The sequence below is a fragment of the Sciurus vulgaris genome (assembly GCF_902686455.1).
Source record: "Sciurus vulgaris genome assembly, chromosome: 9".
NCBI lineage: Eukaryota > Metazoa > Chordata > Mammalia > Rodentia > Sciuridae > Sciurus > Sciurus vulgaris.
In genome coordinates, this window is record NC_136469.1 from 70,525,011 (window position 1) to 70,540,573 (window position 15,563).

At 36.6% G+C, this 15,563-nt stretch overlaps 1 protein-coding gene across 14 annotated transcripts in view; it reads left to right on the forward strand.

Annotated features, from left to right (window-relative positions):
* FAM13A (family with sequence similarity 13 member A) overlaps positions 1–15,563 on the forward strand; it is a 378,453-nt gene that overhangs the window by 279,379 nt on the left and 83,511 nt on the right. For 2 of the 14 annotated variants that reach the window (XM_079153215.1, XM_079153216.1), the window contains exon 1: positions 8,166–9,091. The exons of 11 other annotated variants lie outside the window; for them this stretch is intronic. In XM_079153215.1, the coding sequence (XP_079009341.1) occupies positions 9,063–9,091 (29 nt within the window). In that variant the 5' untranslated portion in view covers positions 8,166–9,062. Of the gene's footprint in view, positions 1–8,164; positions 9,092–15,563 lie in introns of those variants that run through there. One more of the 14 variants, XM_079153214.1, reaches the window with a different exon arrangement.

A 15,563-nucleotide genomic window follows, 5' to 3' on the forward strand; every position in this document is an offset into this window, starting at 1 on the left:
ATGGCACTAGCACCTCTCTGGGATCATCCCTTGTACTTGCACTGCCAATCCCTCTCACTCAGTCAGGGACTGTGTTACAATAATCTGTTCTCTCCTCTGTAACATTGCTTTCTCCTTTTTTCTAGACTATTCCCATCAGCAGAGAAACATAACAATTCTCAACATTTTTTGCTTCCTAGAAACCATACCCTCCTCCTCCTTTCAAGCAAATCTCTGGTAAAGGATCATATGTACCTTACTTTCTTCATATCCTTTTCTTCCACTATTTCTTCAACCCACATGCCACTGAATTTGTTTTTATTTAGAACAGCAACCTCCATCTTGCCAATCATTTTGCTCTGTATCTCAGCAGCATCTGACCCATCTGATAGCACCTTTTTGAAATACTTCCTTTGCTTTACTACTGTGACATCACGCTCCTGGTTTTCCTGTGGACTTACTGGTCACCATTTCTTAGCCTCACTTATAGACCCTTCCCTCTTTTCCAGACCTCTCAAGTTTGGAGCCCCTCCACGCTCAGTCCACTAACCTCATCCCAGTCTCTGTATTCCTGAGGGCTTTCACCCAGTTTTATGGTTTTAAATATCTTAACTTTTATGACCTCCAAATTATACTTCTAGTTCCAGCCTCATCATTATATTCCAAATTGGCATATCCAGATGACTTATATGTTACTAAATGAGAAATGTTACAAAGTAGTACCTATGGCACAATCTCATCTTTTCTTTTTATTGTCATAAAATATGGATAACATAAAACTTACCATTTTAACGTACAGAGTTCAGTGGCACTAAGTATATTCACATTGTCCAATCTTTGGTAATTAATATGAATTTTTAAAGTAGAAGTATATAGAATCATATTAAACCCTGCTTTTATAAATGGTGAGATTTGTTTTTGCTTTCTTACTGTCTATATTTTAATTTTTTTCTGTAATGAACACACTGTATAATTTATAACATGGAAAGTGTTTTGTTTTAAATCAAGGATGACAGATGCCTCAAGGAGGAAGTGATAATTGTCACGTTTTGGACAAATTATATTGAATGACAGCTGAACGGCTTTGGAACTAGCAATTATGACTTAACTCATTTGGGAAAATGAAATCCCCTGAATGGGGGAATCAGAATGGGCAGTCTGTGAGGAACTGAGGAAGACTGAATTTTGTTGGGATATGTGGAATGAGTTAGGAGGGTATCTGACCAAAGGCCTGAGGAGAGTCAAGTGGTGAGGAAGCAGAGTGTGCCCAGGGCTCAAGCGGTTTAGCCTGACAGCCCCAGTTCCTGTGAAGGAGGAGGCCCCACTGAGTATGGATAGAATTTTGGTTTTACTTTGTAGGCAATGCAGAGCAATCAAGACTTTTTGACTTGATTACAATTAGTTTAGAAAGATCAATACTGTATGGTCTGTACTAAGGGGGGAAGGGCCGAAACCAACTATATATAGCTATAATGCAGAGGTTAAGCAGTAAAAGTTTAAGTGGACAGGGAGATGGAAGAATGAAGGACAACAGAAGAGAACAGGACTAAAGGAGAACAAAATCTCATTTAAACTTTTCCTATTAAATTGTTCAGTTATCACTTGCTTTGAGCAAATTCCATGCTGTTTCATACAGAGCAATTTGAAGCCAAGGATGATATTGTTTTTAGAAGTACTAACAGTTGTTTGTTTGTTTGTTTACTTATTTATTTATTTATTTATTTTAAAAGCTTCACTAGGCTATTTCCAGACTTAAAAATGGATTGGTATTTTTAAGTTGTCTTCCTGAAGTAGTATTCTGAAAAGTCATGGAACTATAATTAATTTTTAATGCATTTTTTTCTATTTAGCATTTTTATTGTATATATTTAAGGTGTAAGAATGTAAATATTTTGATTCATGTATACATAGTGAAATTCCTGCTACAATAGGATTTTTTGGTTTTGTTTTGTTTTTTATCTGCTGGTCTCAAACACCTCAAGTGGTCCTTCTTCCTCAGCCTCCTGAAAGCTGGACCTATAAGTGCATACCACCATGCCTAGCTATTTTATTTATTGCAAGCATAAATTAATTTTAGTGCCTATTCAGGGGCCCAGTAATTTTATTAGCTTTATTTATTTATGCATTTATGTATAAGTCCAGTTTATTTCTTAATGTATTTGAAGTTTCTCTTTCTAACATATAGTTCCTCACTAAAATTCAATAAGAAAAATTTGCTTTCATTATGAATTTTATTAATGCTGTATATATGAATAGCAAATTTAATTAAAACAGATTTCTTTGGGGGGGTGGGTAACGGGGATAGAACCACATCCCCAGTCCTTTTATTTTTTTTATTTTTTAAGGCAGGGTCTCACTAAATTGTTTAGATTCTTACTAAAGTTGTTAAGATTGACCTTGAACTTGTGATTCCCCCTGCCTCAGTCTCTCAAGATACTGGGATTACAGATTTGTGCCACCATGATCAGCAAAAGGGATTTTTTTTTTTTTTTTTAATCATTTAAAATGCAGTATCCGGGGCTGGGGAGATAGCTCAGCTGGCAGAGTGCTTGCCTCGCAAGCACAAGGCCCTGAGTTCAATCCCCAGTACCGCAAAAAAAATAAATAAATAAAAATAAATGCGGTAGGGGTTTTGAAACTTTAAGACCTAATACTGTGATTTTTTTTTTTTTTTTTTTAAATCTGACCTGGTCTTGGTAACACAAATACTTGGTGCCTCCCTTTATTTTCCTTTTAAATGTTTTCACTTATTCATATCTTTTGAACTGATTCAAAGCAAAACATTTTACTTTGTGTTAAAAAAAATTAATTTTGCCAGCCAGCACAAAATTAATTTACACTGAGAGATTGTATGCTTGTGCTCAGTATTTCATGTCTCCGAATCTGAAGAGCTTATCTTGTGTTTTATGAACACATACTTAACCAGTTGGTTACCATATCACACTGAACAGTTTTGACATGTTCCCACAGAAGCCGTGTTGAAGCCTACTTCTCCTTGGTCAGGAAATACCATTTTGCGGGGTGGTGGGTCACTGGGACAATTTGAGGCAGCTGATCTCAGGTGTGGCAGCAGCTGTTGTGTGGGACATGACTTATTTTGCGAGAACAGAAACACTATTATCGGGACTCCCAGGGGAAATTTGGAAAAAGTTGTGCCCGGGGAGTCCCATTCCAGGAAAATGTGCTCTAAGCACTTATTTATTGGCAATGATCAGTAACTGAGATTCCATCTGGCAAAACTGGATTTTTCCCTGTCCCAGAAAGTTGGGGAACAATTATGTAAGTTGTCTCAAGGAATTTATTTTTAGCCTCTTTTTATGAAGAATTGCAGTCCCTCTATTCTTACCAAAAAAATCACTTAAAAATAAGAAAGGAGTCTTTATTTCCTCTAGCTAATTGATATATAAGTAAATACTGTATTATCTTAAAGTGCTATTAGATGGTAGAAAAGCTGTAGGCATTGGCATTTGGATGCTGGCTTCTTGTCAGTCACTTACTAGCTGAGAGCTCACATTAATTTTATATCCACATCTATTATATTGAGCCCAGCATAAATTCTCAGGAAATTCTAGATGCTTACCTATATCACCTCTCCAGTTACTTCTCCCCATTTTAACTTTTTCGACATTTTGTTAATGATGATGATATTGTCCTGTGATAAAGCCCAGAAATTCTCTAGTGTTCCAAGATGGATTGTTGGAGAACTGGTTCAGTAAGGATCCTGTACACCAATGCCAGAATATCTAAATTATATGTGCCTCCAAAATCTTAGCTTCGTGATTATAAATTTTAAAAAGTCATGTCATTACCTTTTTAAAATACTGAGTATCTTGTGTAGGGCATTGTTCCTTAGTGCATTTTTCAAAGATTGATTTAAAAATTATACATATACATAATGTGTATAGATATATAATTTTGATTATATAATTTGATTTCAAAATTATATATGTGCTTAGCTTGCCTGATAAGCACCTCTTACCAAAGTTGTAAGAAAAAAATTGTTATATCATTATGTCCTGGGAAATAAATCCGTTTGATTTTAAACCAATATCTGAAAACAATGTAGCCAAGAAATGTCCTTTTAATTGATGTTGAAATTAAAAGAAATGCAGCCACATCATTGTTGGAGCGAGTGTTGCTCTTGATAGTACAAGGGCAAACACAGATATTACCAAACACTTGGAGTCTGCCGAAGAAGTTATGTAAGAAAATTAGAAATCTGCAAGCCATGTAAAGTGTGGGAAAGGAAATAGACAACCTAGGAGAAACTTGGTAGTGTATAATGCTTAAAAGGCTTCATAAGTTTTGGATAGAATCTTAAATTTTACATCTCTGTGATTGTACATCAATGTATGACCCAGGAAGTTTATTCCTTATGTTGGTTATTAAGTACCTGAGGCATTTGGTTTATCTTAAGTGTACCTCTATAGTGGAAAATGCTAAAAAGTGAAACATTACTTGATAAATCCAAACCTAATCAAAGGAGCTATGCTTTAGGTTGTCTAGAACAGCAATTTATTTATCATTAATTTTTTCAACACTTATTGAGTGTTGTTCTTTGAGAGCACTGCAGGAAAGATACAATGCTTGTCCTAGAGAATATACTTTCCAAAAGGAAGATAATATATTCAAATAAGTAAACCATATGGGCAAAAAAGGTAAACCTCATAATAGATGTAAAAGACTGAGTTCTAGGGGCAAGAGATTTCTTCCAACTGGCTTACACTTGAAATATGAGTTGAATCTTTCCCAGAAGGAATGGAATGGAAGAATATTCAGACAGAGGGAAGAACTTAAGCAAATGTCTAGGTAGAAGAGTTTGGAGCAGATAGGAGTGGAGTTGTTTCCTGATGAGGTGTGAGCAGCTACCGCATAGTTCCATTAAGCTTAATCAGTGGAGAGTCCTAAACATCATATTTAAAGACATAGGGTTTATACAAGGTAGTTGGGAGCCACTAACACTTTGAGCAGAGGAGTAAGTGACCAGTTTATAACCACAGTAGTAAATTTATTCTAATATTCAAATGTACACATTGGAGGTGTGGCAGGTGGAATCAGAAAAGTTATCATACCAATACAGATGACCCAGGCAGACTGATTAAACAGACATGGCAGGACAATCAACACATTTGGTTAAAGGGAGGAGAAGAGAAGGAGGAGTAAAGATGACTCATGGTTTGAATCTGATTCATAAGGAGAATAATAACATCATTAGCAAGAAGGGCCTGGAGGAGAAATTGGAGATCAGATAATATGAGGTTTTGAACGTGTTGATTGGAATGCAGTGCTAATAATTATCGAGCTCTTATAGCTTGCCAGGCACTATTGTATGTTTTACACACATGATCTCATTGGTTCCTTGCAGCCTCAGAGCCTCTCAACAACCTGCCCGAGTTTACATTGCCTATCACTGATGCCGTCAGGATCCAGCCCCAGGGGCAGGATTCCAGAGCCCAAGTTATTGACTGCTTTTACTGAATGGTATTGGGCTTGGAGACAGGGATGAAAGAGAAGGAAAAACAAATACAAGGAGGATGACGATCAGGGAGTTTTGGAGAAATTCCAGAAAAGATCACAGAGCCCTAAAGACTTTCGGAAAACTGAAGATGGGTGTTTCAGAAATGCTAAGATGTGGGTGAGAATCTAAGCAAATGCATTTAGATTTAGTGACCCGAAGAACGTTGGTGGCCTTAAAAGCAGCTCCAGAAAAATGATAAGTCCGGAGTGTATTGGCATGGGCTGGAGGAGTACGTAATTTAGAAGGAAGTGGGAGCAGTCGGGTAGATCTGGGGCAGGTCTGTGGGTGAGAAGGAACTGTCAGCGAGAAGACTGCAGCACCACAGGGTAGGCCTGCCCAGGAAAGCATTTTAAGCGAAGAGCACTCCTTGGTGCCCACCTGAAGTAGCTGTCAAGGGACAGATTTCGGATGTAGATGAGGTCAGCTCTTCCAGAGGAAGAAGAAAGTGATGAGATCCATTGCACAGATAAGAGGCTGCCCTGAGCACTCTTTCCAGAGGTGAAATGTGTGTCAGGGCTGGGAAGGACATAGTAGAGCAAAGAAGACCAAAGGCACTCACTTCTGTTTGCTGATCTTGGTTTTCTCAGTCAATTAGGAAATGAGTTAATTAGCGACTGAGGGAGGTCAGAGTTGTGTCACTCAGGGGTTTGCAGCTGTTGCAATGAACAGTTAAAAGACAGGGAATGCAGAGAACAGTTAAAAGACAATGAAAAAAGGTTGCCACATAGTCTTATGGTTCACACTGAGGTTAAATAGCATGACTCTTTAGTCTTAACTAGTTGTCAGGGTTTGTGACTTCTTTTGCAGTGTTTAGCAGTCTGGCAATAGAAAGCCCAGCAGGCAGGATTACCAAGGGTGAGGAAGAAGATGACACTAGTGAACTCATTTAAAAACCAGAATGCCAGTCGGTTTGGGTTCGAGTTGTCCTCTGCAGACACTGCAAAACCGACAGAGCTGAATAGACAGCTAAGGGAAAAGGTAGGGGAATGGGGGAGGGAGAAGTACTGGCAGTTAAGAGGGGTACATACTTAGGGGCTCAGTGAGGAAATGTGGCCAAGCTCATGTGGCCAGAATATCAGTGTTTAAGAGGTCCTGGAGTGGTGCTCCTTCCATCTATGAAGAACTGACCAGAGGAAGTTAGAAATAGAAATGATAAAAGTATGAAGTGACCAAGGACTCTGAGAATGGGTGGGGTAGAGAGAAGGGACTGCAATTCAGGCACAAATTCATAAGTGATCATTAAGTAATGCCCAGAAAGTGATGAAAAAAAAAAAGGAAAATTTTTTTTGTTTATGCCTAATAGAGACTTGAAAAGGTCTGTAGTTACTGAGCTAAAAGGTTAATGGATCTTTAAAAAAAAATGATTGACATTCTGTGAATATGGCATGTTAGAGGAATATTGACAGGAAGACTTAATTTATCAGGATGTATATGTGAAATCAGATATTGAGCAAAATTGGAGTTCAGAATAACGTGTTAAATGCACTGAATGTAAATTGTTCAATTTCACCTTTTTAAAAAATACCTGGATCCTTTACTGTTGGACTTTTATGTCTGTTTCAGCCAGATAATATTGGATATTATGTTCATAAAATGCAAAAAAACCAGCATATGATTTCTGTCTTTTGAATCTCAATTATTTCTAAAAATATTTGTATCTTACAAGATATTATAAAAGCTCCTACAGAACCAGGCACAGTGGTACATCCCTGTAATTCCAGCCTCTCAGGAGGCTGAGGCAGGAAGATGGCAAGTTGGAGGCATCCTGGGCACTTAGGGAGACCCTGTCTTAAAATAAAAATGTAAAGGGGCTGGGGATGTGGCTTAATCCCCAGTACTAAAAACAAAACAAAAAACAAAGAATGTCACAGAGAAGGACTGGGGTTGCGGCTCATTGGTACAGCGCTTGCCTGGCTAGCATGTGTAAGGCACTGGGTTCAATTCTCAACACCACATATAAATAAATGGATAAAATAAAATTCCATCAACAACATATATACATATATATATGAAAGTCACAGAGAATAAGTCAGCCTTCTGGTGCACAGAAAAGAATTTCAGAGCAGGGAAATGAACCATCATTAATGTTGGAACATAGATTCAGAATGATTATTTTTATAAACATGATAGGTCATTCAGTCAGGCAATGAAACAGTTTTTATTAGCAGATATAGAAAAAAAGTAGACTTGTAATAAGTCCTTGTGTTCTACATTCAAAATTACAAATGGTCTGTAAAAAACATGGAAAAATCTATAGAGGAGAAGGATTCCCTTTGGGTCCTACAGGCCCCACAGCTTCTGAATGTCCTGGGCTCTCTTCCTTTCTGTTCCATTTTCTACCAGAAGTAGTGATCTGAACTTTGTTGTAATTCTTTACAACTCTCACAAGGTGGAAGAAATCTTTTATAAATGTATTTCTGTTAGTGTTCCTACAACATATGAAATCTATGGATTAGTAATCATGTTCCTAAAATCAACACCTGATTATTCCATACTGAAGAATAAATTACAAAGGAAAGATGATAATTAAAAAGCATTTAGAAAACTTTATAGAAAAAATCAATTTTTGTGTTACCTGTAAAAAAAAAAAAAACCAGTAATAATAATAAGAAACAACCTCACCCCATATGCAGTTGATTTGTGTAAATAAACATACTCGATTTCATGAGAATAAAATACAGAAATAACATGTTGAAGTAATGTCCATGAGTGTGGACTTCTGATCTCTTAAGACTAGAGCAGTCTTAAGTCACGTATCCTCCCCAGAAGTGGAAGGACGTGCCTTGGGTGATGTCACCAGTGACTACTAACCACCGCTGTGTAAACAAACATCAGCAGGAAATAAATGTGGGTAGGGCAAGGGTCTAGAAGCATGTCTTCCTTCTAGAAAAGTCTCGGAGGGTTTTTTGGGATTCTTTGTTGTTGTTGTTGTTTTGTTTTGTTTTTTAAAGGAAGAAAGGGAACACAGCCCAGTTTTTGCCTCTTGCCACAGAGACCTTTAGTTTCAGAGGCAATGTCTTTCCTTGACAAATGGATTTCCTTGCTGGCAGTCTTTGTAATGTTGAAAAGTACAGGACTGTTCGCTCTTGCTGCAATTATTGGTTGCTTTCGCCAGACTGACAGGCTCGTCTGTGGAATTGCTCAGAGGAGAGTTTCAAGTTACCAGAACTAGGCAAGCCCACTGAGGAGCAGGAGCTGGAGCAGGAGAGGAGCAGAAGGAGAGGACGAGGAGGAGGAGCAGCAGCAGCAGCAGAGCCTTTCGTACCGCTGCAGCCGCTGCTCTGATTGGCTGGGTGGTTCAGCTGTTTCCCTGGAACAAAAGGTCAAAGTGGACTGCAGTGTAAATGTGGAGAGGCAGCCGATAAATAGCATTGCTTGGAGAAGTTTGGAGGCTGAGAGCCGCAGCACACGGGCAAACTGCAGAGCAGTTGTTTCTCCAGCCAGGAGGTGCAGCCTCGTGCCCAAGCCCAGCTTAGCCACTGTAAGCGGACGATCACTGCACAGACGGCCAGACTTGTCCTGGAGGAGACGGTTGTGAGAATCCCTTGCAGATTTCCATGCGAGAATGGCTTGTGAAATCATGCCTCTGCAAAGGTAGTGTTCTCTCCTATTTGTTTTGTTTTATTCTGTGAGTAGTATAAAGCCATATAACTTTGCCAGTACTTGGCATTTTGTAATAACACACTGCAAACTGTGTAGAGTTTGTGGGACCTAACATTTTTCCCTAAGATCAGAAAAATTTAAATATCTTATTGCTCTTTTACTGACATTTCTGCCCAATTTCTTATCTTTTCCACTTGGTCGTTACATTCAGTTATATCCTTCTTTGAATGGAAGTGAATGTAAGAACAGACATCTGAAATCTGAAGAAAAACCGACTAAGGAATATATTGAGCATGTTTATAAAAGAACTGAATCAGTTTTTCAGCAATGTTTCCACTATGACTCTTTCAGAGGATGTCGATAGGCTGAAGACCTTTCTAAAATGAATCTTAGGAGCCTTCCTTTCTAGGCACTGATTTTCTATTAATAAGTGCATTATAATAAATGGAAATCAATGTTAAAGATAATATTTCCCTTTGAATAATTCTGAACAGATAGATCTGTTACACCAAAGACACTTTTCATCCCACATTTTTATTGATGCAGTATAATTGTACAGATTGAAGGAATTTGTGGTTACATATTCATACATGCACACTGATGACACTTTTTTTGAAAAAAAAAAACTTCTCTGTAAGAATGAGCACAAGTTCTGTTTTTGTTTGTTAATGATTGTAACATAGATGGGTGGGGGTGGTGAGGAGTGTACCAAAACAGAGAAAGGTAAATTTAAACAGAAGTGCTTGTTAAAAGGAACACTTTGGGTGAACTATAAGACCATAAGTGAATAACATATCCTGTAATGTTAAGCTGGAAGTCACCTCAGCAGTGACAGAGTCCAGTCCTTCAATTTCACAACAGGAAAACTGAGGCGTGTAGAAAGTCACCAAGTTGCCCAAGGTCATGTCTTACGATTTAAAAAATTACATTAGCTAATTATATTATCTTACTTCAGCTTCAGTGGCTTTACATGCAGAGGCATTCGATTCCATATAAATGCTTCATTTAGAGGACTTTATTAGAAAATGATTAAAATCAAATAACAAATATGATTTATTTATAAATTAAAACTAGACAAAAATGAATTTCATTTTTAAAACTGTGCCACAAATATGTTTACTTAATATTTGTTTTAACAATGAAAATAAGATTTTTAAAATGTATTATTTATTTGCAAAATGGTTCCTGCATATATTGACTGTGAGATAAACCAGGTTGGATGTTTTTCTTTCTCTGTACTGACAAGTGCACGGTAATGGGAACTTGATGAGGGTGCTCAAGGAATTCCTTTTCAAAAATTAATAATTTAAGGCTGGAGAAAGTGATTCATGGACAGATCTATATTTGTTTTATATTAACTCAGTGAAAAAGTTACATGCTTGAAGTTCATAGAAGACCAAAACTAATATACACTTTTTGGAGTCTTGACTTGATTTCCAACAAGGTGGGGACTTTTTTCAGTTATAATGACGTCAGTGCTTAAAAGTCTTCAGTAGGTTGTATTGTAAATGAGAATTGTTTTGACTATTACTGAACTCTGTAATAGCTACTTGAAAATATAATAACCGTTAGGATGAAAATAGGTCTTTATACTGCCAAAATATTGTTTAGGCAGTTAAGTTGATGACAGTTAAATAAAATGACTATAATTTTCTGAAAATTATTTTGCATTGTTAGTTATTGTTAATGAACCTAATAGGAATAAATCTAGGAACGATTTAAATTTGTATTCAAGAATGATGAGTTGCTACTTTTGTTTCTTTGCATTATTACATGTAGCTTAATCTCACTCCTTTGTGCACTCACTATCAGGAAATTCCCCAGCTCTTAGAGTTCACTTTATTGATTTCCCTGCAGTCTTATTTCCAGCCTGTGCCTATGTTTGATTATAAACCTCCTGCAGGAAAGGACCTGGTTTGTGTGATTCTCTCCACTAAGGATATATGTGTTTAAGGATTTGTGCAGAACACCTACCTATTCCTATTTATAATTGCTTTGTCAAATGCAAGTTCAGTATCTTTGGCTATTAATTTCCATGACTGTCCTGGTATTGATAGCTATAGCTGACTGCCTCTGTCCTTTTCCTTGAGCTGAGGCAGGAACTTGGCAGAGCCTTGGCGGTATGTATGCCAACTCATTCTGTGTGAGAGCACCAAAGGGCTAGAAACTGAATTGGAAGTGGATGAGTAAAAGAAAAACTTTAAATACCAATTAAAGAAACTTATGCTTATTATTTTATTGAGCAGAGAGGTCAAAGTTTCTCATACTCTAGGAGCCTGAGAATTGCCTGGGGAGTTGATTTTTAAAATTAATTTCTTTTTGTTGCCCCTCCTTGTGTGAATCCTAATCTGAAGGTTGCAGGGAGAATGTCTGCATTTAACAGCTCCCTAAAAGCATCTCTGATCAGACGGCCTATGCTTAGAGAAACACTGATGTAAATTCTAGTTAATGATTACAGCGTATATAAAGCTATTGACAGCTGGCATACGTAGGAATCTAACTCCGCACTACTGTCCCTACACAATTAGCATATTTGATATCCTGACCTTATGTGACATTTTCTTTTCATAATTGATGCTTTCATTTACTAGATCATCAGTTTGACTGTTAAAACAAAACATATAACATTTTAAAATGTTCTCTTTGACCAAACAGTATGTCCTGCCACTGATCCCAAAGGAATTAAGACACAGACTCTCTGCTTCCAAGAGGACACATGCTAGTGAGGATGCAGACACATTACCAAGACAATTGCAATACCATGTGGTGAATTCTGTAATACACAGCATGATTAGCATAATAATAGAGATGTACCTAGGTGGATGATATTACCCTATGTTTTATTTAACCTCATATATTGTGATCTTATCATAGGGCAATTCGTACTATAATGTCTCCTTATAATTTCCATAACTGACTTTTTAGCCTTTCTTCTCTTTAAGAGATTGTGAAGTATGTAGAAGATACTTTGTTGCTCCTAACTGAGATGAGAATAACAGATGAGGTTGAAAACTAAGAATGAAATAAAACACTGTGGTCTCCTTTAATGTCTTTTGCTATCTGTTTATTGGGGGATGTAATTTTCAGAGTTTCCAGCATGGATTCAACTATTTAGAACTTTGTAATCTTCAGTAAAAACTTGCAGAGGCTGAATGTTTGAGTTAGTTGTGTCCATCTGAAAGTATCCAATTCTTGCAGTTATTTTCAAATGACTTAAAGACAAGATCTTATTAAATATCTGTAGAATGGTTAAATTTTCCCAGTTATTTTTTTAAATAGTAAAATATTTACAGAGTGCTTTTTATAGGTAATGACAAAATTCCACACACTCCAATGTATTATGTGGATATTCTTGCTATCTGGAAAATTTTCCCTGAAAGAAATAAAATAACAGAAATAAAGGGAGAAACTGTCAATAACTGAAATAAAACTTCTCTACAGTGACTAAATTTACCCTCTGTTACTAACGAAATGGTGTGTTTTATCAGATTGTAGGTTAGCCTATACTTAGGCTCTTTGCATGATTCCTGTCTCATTGTGGGTTTTTTTTTTGTTTTGCTTTGGTGTTTTTTGCTTGTTTGTTTGTTTTTCTGTAGTATTGTGGACCTGCAAGGAAATATCTCCATTATTTATAGGAGACCTTCAACAGGCTGATACCAAGACTTACCTCTGAATCTTACGTCTCTGACAACATTCCCAACTTTCACAACAGTGTTTTGATTTGCTAGACCAGCTTTCCAATAACCCCTAACTTATTGTATCTACAAAGGATAATGATGGAGGATGAGGTCATGAGCACTAGTGATTAATGTAGATTCCTTTAGTTTTAGTGCATTGGTTTCTGTGTGAGCATCTAATTCTTTCCTGGGTTGTTGGGTTTTTGTTTGTTTGTTCATTTTTAACCAAAGTGAAAAACCGAGATTAATAATTCTCTTTTTCATTGCTTTATCTAGAAGTTATGACTTCCAACATGTCACTGAATATTAATTTTATGATGGCGAAGTACATAATAACTCCAAATTTCAGTGGCTCTTCAAAGAAGATTTAAATTACTTAATTAATTAACACGTATTAGTAATCCAACATCTGAAAATTTCGTTGAAACTTCTTATCAACCAAATCATCTGCCTGCCTAGGGATTTGTCTTTAGAATATCCTTTGGCAAACATATAATCATTGATAACATGGTGATGGTATGACTTTTCACCAATGAACAACCCAAACAATGATGATCTGCTTTGTGAGCCTTCTGCATGGTGTTAGAGAGCCCCCTACTGCTTGAGCAGAGGACACCTTTCATCTTTAAGGTCCCATCATTCCTAACTTGGTGGCACTCTGGTAGTATTCCCTGCAGCACCCCCACCCTTCCCTGCCCTATACACAGTGCAAGATGGAGTTACAAGCTGCCTCACTTTATATCTGGGTTAACCCATGTGGGGTTGTATATCTGTATTTATTCTTCATTGCCAGCATGACCTGTATTCAGTAACAACAAAAAGTCATTGAGCTGGGATGTAGCTCAGTGACAGAGCGCTTGCCTAGCCCTCAATTTAATTCCCAGTGCTGCAAAAGAAAATGTCAATGAGAACAAATAAGATCTCCATGGACTCTGTGCTCACATGATGGTTGCATTATCTGTGGAGCCTATTTGCTAACTACTCCAAATAAAGAAAATAATCTGGACTAAAGCAAGAAGAGTTTAACTTTTAAGGTAATCATCTGTCTATACCACTGGAAAAGTGAGGTGTTAGGTACTCAGCATACATGGTGGGAAAACAGTAGAAGGTTAGTAAACTTACTTGCCATCAGAAAATATACCCTGGCCTAACAGTTAGCAGATTATCATCATCTGCAAAATGAGACAGTACCATCATCCAAGATACTTTTACAGGAGTTTTAGAGTTAATAAATATGAAAGTTTTTTAATAAATGATAAAGCTATTCAGATTTGAAGGGCATGTTGCTTTTCTTCTGGATTTTCTTTCTCATATTTGTGATAGATTTTCAATTCCATAAATATAAGAGTGCATTTGGTAGAATGCAACCTATCATTGCATTCTGTTTTATTAGATGGATATCAGGGGTATCTAGAGTGGTTTGTGGGAATACTATTGAAAATAACATCAAATTAAATTTCTTGAAACTCTCAAAACTTTAGTCCCATTTTTTTCCTGTGATAGTTTCATCAGAATATGAAGATCAGAATCAATTGCCAAAGCAGTAGTACAGTAGTAGTAGTAGTACAAAGCAGTAGTAAAATTTTCTTAATGCACTACTTATTCTTTCCTTAAGAAAACCAGAAATAACTTGTTAAGCAGTTTTATTGAAATGTAATTCACATGCCATACAACTTACTCATTTAAAGTGTGCAATTCCATAACTTGTATTATATATACAAAGGGCTTGGCATGTAGTTCAGCAACAGAACACTTGCCTAGCATGCTGGAAACCCTGTATTCAATCCCCAGTACCAAAAGAGGGGGAAAAAAGACAAAGGAAAGTCTCTACACAGAGTTGTACAGTCATCAATTTTAGAATATCTTCATTACTTAAAAAGAACCCTGTGTTCTGTAGCTGTCAACCCCAAACTCCCAGCACTGGGCAACCATTAATACACATTTTTGTTTTTGTAGAGGTACCTATTCCAGACTTTTTTTAATAAATGGAATGATGTACTCGTATTATATCTAATCTTTAGTGACTGGCTTCTCTCCATAGTATAATGTTTTCAAAGTTCATCCATGTTGTAGCAGGTATTGGTACTTCATTCATTTTTATGGCTGAAAAATTTTCTGATTTATGGATATAGCAGATTTTATTTATCCATTCCTCTGTTGGACATTTAGGTTGTTTTTAACTTTTGACCATTATAAGTAATGGTGCTATTAACTTGCAGAAATAGCTTTTGAGAATTATGAAAATATAGACTTCATTTTAGAGCCAGGTGGATCCTTAGAGACCATCTAAATCATCTCTTCCATTTTCCAGAAGATTAAACTCAAACCCAGGAATATAAAATAATTCACTCAGTCATACTATAAAGAAACAAAAACAAAACATTCTACACAAACATCTAAATAATAACCATTTGTGTATGAAGTTAATCATAGCATGTATTTGGAATTGACAATGGAATTTTCCCCCATTAGACACTTTGGAAAGAGTCTTTTGTTATCCAAAAGAGAAAAAACAGCTAACGAAGAGAGGAAATTGAACTGACATTGTTCCCATTAGCATAGAAGCTCTAATAGACACTTGCTGTGCCCGAGACTGCAAGGGATTCTGAAGAGCCTAAGGTGTTTTCATATACCAGGTACATAGTAGGTGCTCAATAAATACTTGTTGAATTAGACACTATAGAGAAATTTAATGGAAGCATGCACGTAATTCGTATAGCTTTCCAATAAAATGTCTAGGAATATTTCTATACAAAAACAAATAATTTACTCACACATAACTATAT